The sequence below is a fragment of the Herpailurus yagouaroundi genome, unplaced genomic scaffold, assembly GCF_014898765.1.
Source record: "Herpailurus yagouaroundi ecotype Mexico unplaced genomic scaffold, PumYag 200, whole genome shotgun sequence".
In the NCBI taxonomy this organism is placed as follows: Eukaryota; Metazoa; Chordata; class Mammalia; order Carnivora; family Felidae; genus Herpailurus; species Herpailurus yagouaroundi.
Window position 1 is genome coordinate 3,538,535 of NW_024412431.1, and position 12,759 is coordinate 3,551,293.

General features: G+C 53.3%; 1 protein-coding gene across 2 annotated transcripts in view; it reads right to left on the reverse strand.

Annotated features, from left to right (window-relative positions):
- Positions 1 to 4,046: 4,046 nt before the first annotated feature.
- The window catches only part of RGL3 (ral guanine nucleotide dissociation stimulator like 3), a 13,107-nt gene continuing 4,394 nt past the window's right edge, over positions 4,047 to 12,759 (reverse strand). The window contains exons 6-19 of one of the 2 annotated variants that reach the window (XM_040449964.1): positions 10,762 to 10,904; positions 10,459 to 10,674; positions 9,651 to 9,754; positions 9,445 to 9,529; positions 8,241 to 8,297; positions 8,046 to 8,132; positions 7,811 to 7,843; positions 7,609 to 7,730; positions 6,815 to 6,910; positions 6,645 to 6,713; positions 6,460 to 6,556; positions 5,653 to 5,805; positions 5,452 to 5,566; positions 4,047 to 4,456 (exon numbers count right to left, since the gene is read on the reverse strand). In XM_040449964.1, coding sequence (XP_040305898.1) covers positions 4,338 to 4,456; positions 5,452 to 5,566; positions 5,653 to 5,805; positions 6,460 to 6,556; positions 6,645 to 6,713; positions 6,815 to 6,910; positions 7,609 to 7,730; positions 7,811 to 7,843; positions 8,046 to 8,132; positions 8,241 to 8,297; positions 9,445 to 9,529; positions 9,651 to 9,754; positions 10,459 to 10,674; positions 10,762 to 10,904 — 1,496 coding nt within the window. In that variant the 3' untranslated portion in view covers positions 4,047 to 4,337. Of the gene's footprint in view, positions 4,457 to 5,451; positions 5,567 to 5,652; positions 5,806 to 6,459; positions 6,557 to 6,644; positions 6,714 to 6,814; positions 6,911 to 7,608; positions 7,731 to 7,810; positions 7,844 to 8,045; positions 8,133 to 8,240; positions 8,298 to 9,444; positions 9,530 to 9,650; positions 9,755 to 10,458; positions 10,675 to 10,761; positions 10,905 to 12,759 lie in introns of those variants that run through there. The other variant, XM_040449965.1, reaches the window with a different exon arrangement.

The window sequence follows — 12,759 nt, forward strand, 5'->3', positions numbered from 1 at the left end:
TTTATTTATTTTTGGGACAGAGAGAGACAGAGCATGAACGGGGGAGGAGCAGAGAGAGAGGGAAACACAGAATAGGAAACAGGCTCCAGGCTCTGAGCCATCAGCCCAGAGCCTGATGCGGGGCTCGAACTCACGGACCGCGAGATCGTGACCTGGTTGAAGTCGGACGCTTAACCGACTGCGCCACCCAGGCGCCCGGAGCTCAGCTTCTTAAACTGGGGTTAACACCGGAACAGAGGTAAGTGCTTGGGGGGAAGGGGTGGATACTTGCGCCTGCCCTGCCCCAGAGTAGCCAATCAGAACACTCCATTTTCTGGAGCACCGTGATTGGTCCAGCGTAGGCATGTGACCCAAAGGGATCCAATGAGCCTCCGCCCTGGGACTTTACTCAAAGTTACTGGGAAAAGGGTGACTGTTTCTATTGGGCCATGAGGGCGTATCCAGAGATATCTTCTCTACTAAGGAGGGGAGAAATTACCTGATGGTGAAGCTAACACAGGCTTTTACACCCTGTTACCTCTATCTGAAACTCTTCCTCTAAATATCCACGGGGCTCAGTCCTTTATTCAGGCCTCTGCCCAAATGTCACCTCCTCAGTGACATTTGCCCCCTGGGATGACCCCATTTAAAATAGCAACCATCTGGGGGTGCCTGGGTGGCTCAGTCGGTCGAGCTTCCGACTTCGGCTCGGGTCATGATCTTGTGGTTGACGAGTTCGAGCCCCATTGTCCAGCTCTGTGCTGACAGCTCAGAGCCTGGAGCCTGCTTCAGATTCTGTATCTCCCTCTCTCTACAACCCCCCCCCCCCAATTTTCTCTCAAAATAAATAAACTTAAAAAAAAATAGCGACCTTCTCATCCCACACCCCTGTCGCCCTTAAATGGATGATGGTGATGATTTTACATTCCCTGTTTATTATCACCTAATAAGCATTTGATGTTCTGTTACTGATTTGCCGCCCTCACTAGTTCGTTTTGTTCATTTGTGTATCCCTAGCACCTAGAACAGGGCCTGGCACACATTAGGAGAAATAGTTGTGGAGGGGTACGTAGGTGGTTCAGTGGGTAAGCTTCCCACTCGATTTCGGCTCAGATCATGATCTCCAGGGTTGTGGGTTTGAGCCCCATGTCAGGTTCCTCGCTGACAGTGCAGAGCCTGCTTGGGATTCTGTCTCTCTGGCTCTGCCCCTCCCCTGTTCTCTCTCTCAAAATAAATAAATGTGGAGTAAAAGATTAGAGAAACACTAAGCCAGGAGATGTAAAGAAATGGGTGATACTGTGTCAGCCCCTGGATACAGCTGTGCCTGAGCGCCCCTGAACTTAAAAAAAAAAAAAAAAAGTCATAGTGATGCAGCAGTAATCCCTCCCTCAGGAAATTGGCCTTTGCACCATGCGTGAAAGAGCGTGAGGGGCAGAAAGTATCAGCTGTGGTTATGAGAGGAAAAGTAACCCAGTGTTTTTTTTTTATTATTAAAAAAAATTTTTTTTAATGTTTATTTATTTTTGAGACAGAGAGAGACAGAGCATGAACAGGGGAGGGGCAGAGAGAGAGGGAGACACAGAATCTGAAACAGGCTCCTGAGCTGCCAGCACAGAGCCCGACGCGGGGCTTGAACTCACGGACCGTGAGATCATGACCTGAGCCGAAGTCGGACGCTTAACCGACCGAGCCACACAGGCGCCCCAGTAACCCGGTATTTAAGGGAGGGCATGTGTTCTGGCACATCACACATCATTCAGGTTTGAGCCCCAACCTTGCCACCTTGGATAAATTACTTAATCCTCACTAGGCTCAGTTCTTCATGTATAAAATAGACATATGGAATGTATGCTATTCCATAAAGCTAGTATCAGGATTTAGTGAGATCAATTAGGTAAAGTTCTTAGGACAGTACATAGTAAGCCCTCAGTAAAAATAAGTTATTTTATTGAAATATAACTGACATATTACATTACGTAGCAATTATTATTTGCTTAAGCTATTTCAAGGATACTGTTACTTACATCTGACTGGTCCTATGGTCTTAATATTCATAGCCACAACAACAAAAGCCTGCAAAATAGCATGTTCTGTTCTGTAATTGGTCTTTTCCCAGATGGTACGTGATGCTTAGGTTCTCCTTTTTGTTGTTGTTGTTGTTGTTTATTTATTTTATTTTATTTTTGAGAGAGAGAGAGGGAAGGCGGGGCAGAGAGTGAAGGAGACAAAGCAGAGGATCCAAAGTGGGCTCGCCCCTGACAGCAGACAGCCCGACCCAGGGCTCGAACTCACGAACCATACATTCATGATCTGAGCCAAAATCAAGAGTCTGATGCTTAATCTACTGAGCCACCCTTCCCCTAGTAACAGTACTCAAATGTAATTTCCATGTATGCGCCCTTCCAGGCTCTAGTCTTTGTGATCTGAAGTTGCTCTTCTGGCTCAAAGCATGGGCACAGGACCCAGACCTGGACAATCTGCCTATTAACATTTCTCTGAGCACAGTGATTGGTGCAGGGGTGGCCACGTGACATGAGTTGGTCCAATGGGCATCTGTTCTGGGACTTTTGCTTGACCTGATGGAAGGGAGGGGCTCTCCTTGCATGGGAAGGTGTGAGCCTGCCTTGCAGTGGGGCTTTATTAATTAGATGCTATTTTGGCTACTGTAACAGACCCAAATAATAGTGGCTTAAGTAAGATATACATCTATTTCTCTCTATGGAACAATCCAAGTAGCGGCAATACAATATGGCTGCACCCTGGTCTAAGAGGGCCAGGCACCTTCAAGTTTGTTGCTCAGTTATTCAAAGAACATGAACCCCCCTCAATCCAAGATGATCCACTCCACTGCTTCATTCTAACCAGCGCGGGGCGGGGGGGGGGGGGGGGGTAGAAAAGCGGGAAGGGGAGGACACAGGCCTTAAACCCGGACTAAAATTTGCTCACATCCCATTGGTCAAGACTTAGTCACATGACCGCACTTTGCTGCAAGGGAGACTGGAAATGTGTTTTCTACTCTGGGTGGCCAGCTAAAAATCAGTGGTTGCTCTATTCCCACAGATGGTGGCTAGATTTGGCGGGGGGGGGGGGGGGGGGTACAGTCCCCTCAGCAAATCAGAGCCCAAAGACCACAACAAAATCCTGATATGTTTGGAATCCCTGGATCCAACGGTGACTGACGCTGGACTCAACTGAACTTTTCGAATACACGAGCCATTCGTTTCCCGTTTTGCATGTCTGTTTGAATTGGGTTTCTGAACACTCGAAGCACAAAGAACCCTGATTAACAGTGAGATATATAAAGCCCCTAGTTGATGTACAGCATGGACTAGAAGTTCCTACGTGAACACACTATTGCTAAGAATGCGGTTGTGGCGGGCACCTGGGTGGCTCAGTCGGTTAAGCGTCCAACTTCGGCTCCGGGACATGATCCTGCAGTTCATGAGTTCAAGCCCCGAGTCAGGTTCCGAGCCCCGCATCGCACTCAGCACAGAGCCTGCTTGGGATTCTCTCTCTCCCTCTCTCTCTCTCTCTCTCTCTCTGCCCGTCCCCACCACACACTCTCTAAATAAATAAATAAACTTACAAAAAAATGAATGTAGTTGTTCCTGTTGTTAGGACTGTGTTGCAGGTGGCCTTATGGGTCCCTTTATCTCTACCTGCTGTTTCTTCTTCCTACCCCAGCACAGAGAGACAGGGTACCCCTCTCATCCTCACGCCCCATTGACTTAAGGGTGATGATGTTGTTTGTCTCGGATGCCAGTGGAACTTGACTTCTTCAGTCTCCCACACCCATGGCGGAAAAGCAGCGTATCGCCCCCCCAGATGTTGGGGAGTCCCGCCCCCTGCGTGTGTGACAGCCCCTCCCCCTCCGGCATCCGATCATGTCTCGCCCAGACCCTTTAATGAGGCCGTTGGGGTTTTTTTCAGTTTCTGTTTTTTAATTTTGATCTTGATCAAGAGAGAACACGAGGCACAGAACAGACAAGACCCATCTCCTGTTTCATAACCTTGGGCACCGTTTTCATCCACTTCCGTCCCCCCCCCGGGTGTCAGGTTTCTCGGGGGAAAGGTCTGACCCCCCCCCCCCCCCCCCCCATCCGTGCCCCACCTGCCTTCTATGTTTATGGGATGAAACTCTTCATCCGGCCGCTCACGGGCTGATGGCTTTGGAATAAGAATCAAGTACCAGGAGTGTCAGAGAGATGGCATTTGATGGAGTTGGGCATGGGGGGTGGGGGTCACACGGTACAGAGCACAATAGCTTTATTGGGGAATAGGACTTTTCTGGGAGAGGAGGCCTCTCCCCACATCCATGGTGGCAGGGACCAGGCCCCTAGAGGGAGAAGAGGGCCCCCTCAGGTCGAGGAGATGGTAGCTGTGTGCCGGGCCCCGTCCTTCCGCCGCAGCACAAAGTCTCTAGGGGCGGCTGGACTCATTGCATAGAAGACATTGGCGTTGTCAGGAATCGGCAGCTCTGGCCAGGGGTGGACATGATGGTAAAAGGCCTGCACCACCTCATATCCCACCACGAAAGACCGAAGTAACCTTCTGCCATTTACTCTGGCAAGACCACCTTGGGTCCCTTCAGCCAGTGCTGAGCCGTCCTCTCGTGGGGAACCTGGACAACTTCCCACTCAAAGCCTGCACAACCTCAAGTCTCTCCCACCACGTCCACCACGGACCTGGACAACCTCCCGCTATTTCTCTCTGGAGTCTACGCAGCCTGTGCCGGAAGGCTGGACAAACTCGGGTCACCCATCCCAAACAACTTCCTTTTCACCCGGCCAACTCCCAGCCAAGTTCCTGCCGCCCTCACCATGAACTTGGACACCTTCTGACTTCCTACCTCCAGCCTGTATAGTCTGTGGCCCTTGCACTTGATAGTTGAACAATTTCCTATATGCCTTCTTAACGTCCCCCCAAACCCATGTCGTGTCCTCTCCTTCTTGAGAACTGGGGAACCTTCGATCTGTGTCTGGATTGGGCATCATCATGTTCCCCCTACCCTGAATTTCAATACCACATGGCGTGCCACATTCAGAGACTTCAGGGTCCCCATGCTGAGCTGGGACAAACCCATTTCTTCACAAACTCAAGCCCAGACCCCTCTTTAGACCCCCTCCCCGCCAGGCTGAGCCTAAACAACCTCATGATCCTACAAATTTAAGCCAAGGCAACCTCCTTTCCTCCCTCTCCCATGTGACCCTGGACAATTTCATTTCCCCACAGGTCCCAACAAGACACCTGTCATGTCCCCCTTTCTCTCACACAGCCAGGGCAACCTCATGACCCCACAAAATCAAGGCACGGATATTTTACTGCCTCTTACCCCCACCCTGCTTTATCTTACCCTTACTCTGTGTCCGACTGGAACCACCTCATGGCCCCGTTAAGGCCAGTCTTGACCCTCGTCAACCTGCTGCCCTCCTAGCTAATCCCCAGTCCAGCCTCCAAGCAGTCCCTACTCACCCCTGTCCCCCGGAAGGACTTGGAAAAGCTGGTAGTCACGGGCCCAGGGCTCGGCCACATTGTGCTTTTGCAGGGCTCGCTGCACCACGCTGGGGGCCTTGTCCTGACTGGTGAGCTGGGAAGAGAAGGTGGGTGGTGAGGTGTGACCGCCAAGTTCCAAGGGCAGGGCTGCCCCGGCAGGTTCCCAGCTCAACCCCTCACCAAGATGCTCCGATACAGGTTCCCGTGGTCATTGTCAATGCTGACGCGGATGACTCGAGCCTCTGATCCCTGCTGCCCCGGTAAGGAGATGTGAGAGCCGCTCAGAGGCACAGCCAAGGGCCGGGGGCCTGCCAGGTCTGGGCTCAGGGGCAGCTGTAGGCAGTGGGGGTGGGGGCTGAGTGGTGGGAGCCTTATACATCCCGCTACACAACTGGAGCCTGGGGACGGGCAATCAGGGTGCACTCACGAGCCCACATCTACACCATCCCATCACATACAGACCTTCGTGCCCTGTTACAAAGACAAACTTACACATGGCCAATAGACACATGAGAAATCCTATGTACACGGACAGCAGCAAATACACACATACGCTTATGATTGTTGTACATCCACAAGTCCATCAACAGCCCCGTTCACGGGCCCGTGGATACTGGGGATATTTATGCCCATGTTTCCACTCTAGGTATGCGCATTCCTGGGGACACACATATCCTTGCAAAGGTGTGATCACACCCAAAAGTGCAAGCTGTGGGCACTGTGGGCAAGCTGACTCATGGGTCCAGGTCCGAGCACAAGCTAGACTGAGGGATAATCCCTCAAACAGGGCCATGGAGATGCACGGGGTCTCCTGGACAGACACCCAGGGTGCTCAGCCAAGCACGTGTACAGTCTCTTATGTACATGCCTGGTCATGAAACCACACACGCACATGCACGCACACACACACACACACACACACACACACACACACACACACGGCCCTGGGTGCCCACAGTCCTACACGCACACAGGCAGTCTCGGTACCTTGGTGGTGGGGCTCTGGGGCCCTGGAGAGGCCGGGGGACTGCCAGGAGGAGGGTCTCTGGTTCTAGGACTAGATGGTGGCGACCCTGGGGAAAGACTGAGGGAGATACAGAGCCTGAGGTCAAGCGGCTGCCCTGACCTCTGACCCTGCCATCTCCACTCCTTTCACTAACTGGAATACTCACCTGGAGGTGGGGGACGAGGGGTCCCCAGGACTCCCACCAGGGGATGAGCCCTTCTCTCGGGACAGCTTTCTAAAGATAGAGACGAGGGATGAGGAGGAGGTCAGTCTCTGGCCCAGGAGCACTCTCCCGTCGCTGCCCACCCCTGTCCCCATGCACACCCCGAGACTCACGCACTGAGGCGCTTGGTGAGGCTGAGGCGCCGTCGGATGCGTGGGGAGCTGGGGCAGGAGGCAGCTGGCGGCTCAATGACACGGGAGACGTGGTAGCTGAGGAGTCAAGGTGCACATGGGGTGGGGTGGGGCCAGGAAGCAGCAGGGAATGAGCTGAAAGCTTGGCTAGAATCAGTGAAGAGCCGCATTTTGGGGGCATGGGGGGGGTGCGGCAGGAGTTGGGCACCAAGTGTCAGTGTCAGGGTAGTAAATGGCGGGCTATTAGGCCACCGGGGTCTTATTAGTTATGAGAAGGGATGGCTTGGTTGGCAGGTCATGTGGGGATTGGCTGCGTGGGATTGAGGAGCAAAATTGGGTCAAAGATAGAGTTCCAGGTCGAGTGATCATTGGGGTCAATGACTGGGGCAATGGATTCAACAGAATGAAAAGAAACGGTTGGGAGAGTTGAGTGGGATGGTCAGATGCACATCGAAGTTGGAGTCAGTTATTCAGAACCGGGGGTCAATGACTGGGCTCAGAGATCCAGACTGGGGTTACAAATGGGGTCACAGGTCAGATAGGGTCAGAAGGTGGGGAGGCAAGCAGATGGGACAGGTGACTGGAATGGCCAGCTGTCCATTAAAGGCTGAAGTCAGAGAGTCAGATGGGGTCAAAATCTGAGGTGAACTGGGACCCTCGGTGGACTGGGGAAAATGCAAGGTCATAGGTTGGGGGTCGGGGCTCAGGAGGGTGTCTGAGGAGGTGGAGCGATACGTGTGTGCCATCGCGGGGGGATGGTGGCTGGACTGAGTCACCTCTGCTCCTCGCTGAGCTGGCGCTGGGCACGCAGGGCCACCAGGATGGGTGGGCGGGGACTCAGGCAGTAGTTCCGACAGCGCTTCTGCAGCTGCTGGATGTGGGCCAGGATCTCCCACTCCTGAGGGGGCGGGGCCTCTGAGAACCTGCCCTGGCCCTGCCCCCACCCCGTCCCCCCCATGCCCACCCAGTGCCACTCACCTTCCTCCTCTTCTCAAAGTTGATGAGATCCCCCTGGGGACAAACTTTGTCTGAACTGGAGCCTCCAGAATCGAGGACTGAGGGTCAAGGTCAGGGGCTGGGATGTCAGGAGCCCCACTGCGCTAAGGGGGCTGGGGTAGGGGGTGCGGGCAGGGTCAAGGGGAGGATGTCAGGAGGCCCACTGTGCTGAGGGGAAGTGGTGCTGGGGTCAGGAGTCAAGGGTCAGGGGTCAGACCTCCAGCATGTCCGGCAGGGCTGTGTCCAGCATAACCAGGTCCGTGAGAAAGGTGCCAAGGTAAGGGACAGGGCCTGGGGGCAGTTTCTGTGGCCCCAGAACTCCAGTCACTCTCAGCCGTCACTGACCCCATCATGTAGCACCCCATTCCGTGAAGATTCTGCTCGTCCCCCCATCCCAAACCACCTCACTCACTGGGGGCGGGCTTCCTGGGAGGGGGTCCTCCTCTTGGGGGCCCTCGGTGGCCTCCTCCTGGGGGAAGGGAAGAACTGAGCAGTCCTGGGGTCTCTCTGACCCTTTTTCTCAGGAAACATGCCTCAAGACCCACCGCCTACACCTGTTTGCCTTCAGCGGCCACCAGCCAGTTGTAAAAACCAAACCCAGGGAAAACCGAACTAGGGAAGCGAGCCGATTAGCAGCCTCCTCCAGGGCTGGCCTCAACCCGGGCGAGAAGGCTTGTCCCGGCCTGAATGGCACAGGCCTGCTATCCATACCCTGAACCTTGCCTTCACAGCATCGCTCTATCTGGTAATTCATTATATCATCACTAGGCTGTTATTATTGCGTTGTGTGTCTCCCTATATAAGGCCTGATATGGGGCCCCCCCCCCCAGGGCAGGAACCTCGTCTGTCTGGCTCATGGTAGGAGTCTCCTGGCACAGTGCCCGCCACACGGTAGGCGCTGAATTCAGAGCTCCCTGCTCCTTGACCTCTTATCCTTATTCGAGACATGCATTCACTCACAGATATTTATTGAGCAGCTACTCTGGGCCAGGCTCTGTTCTGAGTGCTAGGGAGGGAGCGGTGAGCCAAAGAGACCAGAAAATCCTGGCTTCGCAGAGCAGACATTAGCCAGGGAGAGGCAGCAATAACCAAGCTGCACATGTACCAGGCAGAGATAAGGGCGATAAGGCAGCAAGCGAAGCGAGACCTGAAGAAGGTGAATGTGAAGAATGTTCTGGGCCGAAGGAACAGGCTTCACATTCCATCTAGTCTGGATTCACCCTAAGAACCAGCACCCAGCTGCAGTTAAAACCTAAATCTGGCCTACACCTCGTCTGCCTTGCGGGCACGTAAGTTTTAGTTTTGCTTATCAAAGTCAAGTCCTAGCACAATTTTATTTTTTTTACTCTTTGCTAGGACTCTGGCCCCAAGCGACCTTCTCCATGGAACTTCTGGTATTTGTTGAATGAATAAACAAGGCAGTCACTGCGTGTGAGCTGTAAGGAGGGCGGCCGAGGCAGTAAAGCCCTGGGGCTGTCCGCTAACACGGGGGGAAGGTCATTGCTGAGGTGTGTTGGAAAGACACTGAATGTTATGACAATGACAAGCCATGCCCTGCCCGGCCCCAGGTCCCTTTTTGGGGGCCGGGGACCCTCGGGGTCCACACCCATCTTTACCTGGGAAAGAACCTCTCTACTGCTGAGGTGGTTGTTCTCATCGGAGAAAATCTGCGAGAGTTTTCTGAAAGTGGATAACCGTTCCCTGGGGCGGGGGCAAGAGAGGGGTCACGGATCAGCGCCTGGGAAGGTCAGAGCGACGCTGGGGAGGAGGAGGGCCCGCCCCAGCGTCACCAACCCTCCTTCCCTCCTTCTCCCGTCCTCACCGGCTAACGGCGCCCCAGCTCCGCTTGAGGCGGTAGATGGGGTTAGACTGCAGGGCTGACAGTATGGCGCGCAGGGAGGAGAAGTTCCGCAGTTCGCGGCAGCGCTGGACGGGCGGGGCGGGGGCGCTGGTCACACCCCAAGCCTGACCCCCAGCTACGATCCACCTTCGATCCGAGACTTCTGACCCCAGGCCAGACTCCTACAACTCGCCCCCCATCTGACAGGCTACCAAGAGTCGGCCTCCTCCCTCGGGATCCTCCACTCTCCCCCACCTGCCCCTCCACTCCTTACCTGGCACCTGTCCCCGTTCCTCGCTTCTCCCCGGGCCCTAGAGGTGCCCACAGGATCTCCCCAGGACCCAGAGCTCTCCTCCCCGAAGCTGTGTCTCACCCCGCGTGGGTAGCAACCGTTTACCCTCTTTCCCCCCTCTTCCCCCCCTCCCACTCTAGTGGGCCCCCAATTTGTTTCTCTTCTTCAGCCTTGAGGCTCCTGCCCCGCCCCCACCCTACCCAGTCCCTGTAGGGACCTCCGCCCCCTTCTCCGGGCTTCGGTCCTTCCTCCAACCCACGGCCTCCCCGTTACCTTCTCCCACCCCATCCTCTTATCCCTAAACCCACAGTGTCCCTCTGCGGTCCTGGACCCTAGCCCTGGACCCCTTCCAGGCTTTCCCTTAGGTACCTCGCAACCCCAACCCTCCCCTCGTTGCCAGAGCCCTGTCTCGGGCCTTCCGCCTCCAGTCCCCGGCCTCTCACCAGGCCTGTTCCCCACCCCATGCCCCACCCCCGCCCCCCACCCCCCAACAAGCACCTGGGCGATGCGGATCCACTTGTCCAGCCGCTGCGCCCTCTGTGGGGCGGCCAGGCCCTGCGCTCCGAGCACGGAGCCCAGCACGCAGCCGATCACCATGTTGAACTGGGTCACAGTGGCGCGCACAGTGGGGGCAGTGCCTGCGGCCCCTGGACGGTCTCGCTGTGACCACACGGAGCCCAGGCACTCGCAGGGCCGCACCCGAGAAAAGAGCTCCTGGGCGAAGGGAGGCGGTGGGGGCGGGTGGGTAGGCTCTGTGCTCCGCGGAACCCGCCCCATTACCGCGTCCCACCCGGGCCTCACCACATCCATCAGGGTCAGCTGCTCGGCCACTTCGTCTACACTGAAGTCTAGGAGCTCAGGGCCTTCCCGCGCCACTGCTTCCTCCTCTTCCCAGCAGCCTTCTGGGGAGTCTGGGCGTGGGGTCTGGGTAGCTCCAGGAGGTACTGAGGGAGTATAAGAAGGGGTTCGAATCCAGGACTGGCTTTGGGACCTTGGACGAGTGCCTTAGTGTCTCTGAGTCTCACTTTACTTATCTGCAAAATGGAAACCTCCCTGAGGGTTTTTAAGGGTGTCAGAGCAACAGAAACGTTCATTTAGCGCCTTGGGTGGTAGTCCACACTAGGCGATTTAGCACAGTAACCCAGGGAGGGAGGTATTATTATCCACCTTCCACAGATGGGGAAACTGAGGGAGGAAAAATTTGCCCTAAGTCGCACCTTCAGGGAATGGCAGGGCAGGGATTTGAAGCCAGGTGCTTACAGGTTATGGTAGAAAAGAGAGGTTTGTGGGGTTTTTTTTTTGTTTTTTTTGTTTTGTTTTGTTTTGGTTTTGAACCTATATGAAAATAAGATCTGTCTACCCTATTGTGGCGAGAGGTGGTATAATTTTGTAGGTAAGGGAAGGCTATTGGCAGTCCCAAGTCCAAATCCAAATTTGTCCACCAGGCTTGCTATGTGAACTTTAACCTCCCTTGTGCCTTTATTTCTTTATCTGGATTTTTTTAAAAATCAAACAGGATCATACATACTTGACTGTCATAAAATAATCAATAGGAATGATTTTTGGGGCGCCTGGCTGGCTCAACCAGTACAGCATGAGACTCTTGATATCAGGGTCGTGAGTTCAAGTCCACGTTGGGCGTGGATTCTACTTAATTAAAGAAAGAAAGAAAGAAAGAAAGAAAGAAAGAAAGAAAGAAAGAAAGGAAGGATTTTTCCCATAGTGGGATTTGGTGGTGGCGCCCCCTAGGGGACATTTTGGAAATTGAAATCTGCCACCAGGGAGCTGATAGACTCCGTGAATTTGTGCCACTCCACCTCCAAATGCCACTTCAGGACATTTGCGTCTTTGGAAAACCTGTTTACAATAATCTGCACCTACAACCCAACTCTCTTGCTCATGACCACCCATTAGTTTGGCTCCAGGACTGTAAGAACTGTCAAAGTCTGGATCCTTTTTGTTTGGAAATTACGAGTGGAAAGAAATGTCCCCAATGTTTATGCTACTGCACCTGTGTGGTGCATTAGTTGGTGTTTGTGATTGTCACATCCACCATGACGCTATGAGAGACAAAGGCTCTGGACAACGTCATCACGTCCCCTAGTAAGACATGCCTAAGGGCTAACACAGCAACAAGCATAGTTTATTATTGTATGAACTGCTTTCACTTTGTTTCTCCTTCATATTAGAGTTACAGCACCATAGTATTATTTTTTACTTACCTTTGCAAGTGCATTTAATTAGCTGTCTTTCATTTCAAATTAGGACAGATGGTGTTGCAAAATCCTAGTTTTAAAAAATTGTCATTGGAAAACAAATTGCACCTCAATTAATCAAATCTGTAGGTCTTACAGCAAATATGGGGATAGAAGAACATGCTACATGTCACCATGAGACAGCGAACAGGTAAGTGGAGAATGTGAGACCTTCCTCAGAACAAATGACTCATCCCCCCCCCCCCCCCGCCTCCCCGCCCAGTGACATAAACAAAAGGCAAAGGGAGGATGTGATAGAATAAAAGAGACCTAAGAAATGAAAGACCAAGTGCCCTGGGGTGCCTGGGTGGCTCAGTCAGTTAAGCGTTTGACTTTGGCTCAGGTCATGGTTTCACGGTTCATGGGTTCATACTGACAGTGTGGATCCTGCTTGGGATTCTCTCTCTTGGCCCCTCCCTCACGTGCACTTTTTCTCTAAATAAATAAATTAATTAAAAAAAAAAAAAAAAAAGGAAGGAAGACCAAGTGCCTTAATGGATGTTTGGATTTCAAAGAAACAACTGTAAAAAAAAAAAAAAAAACA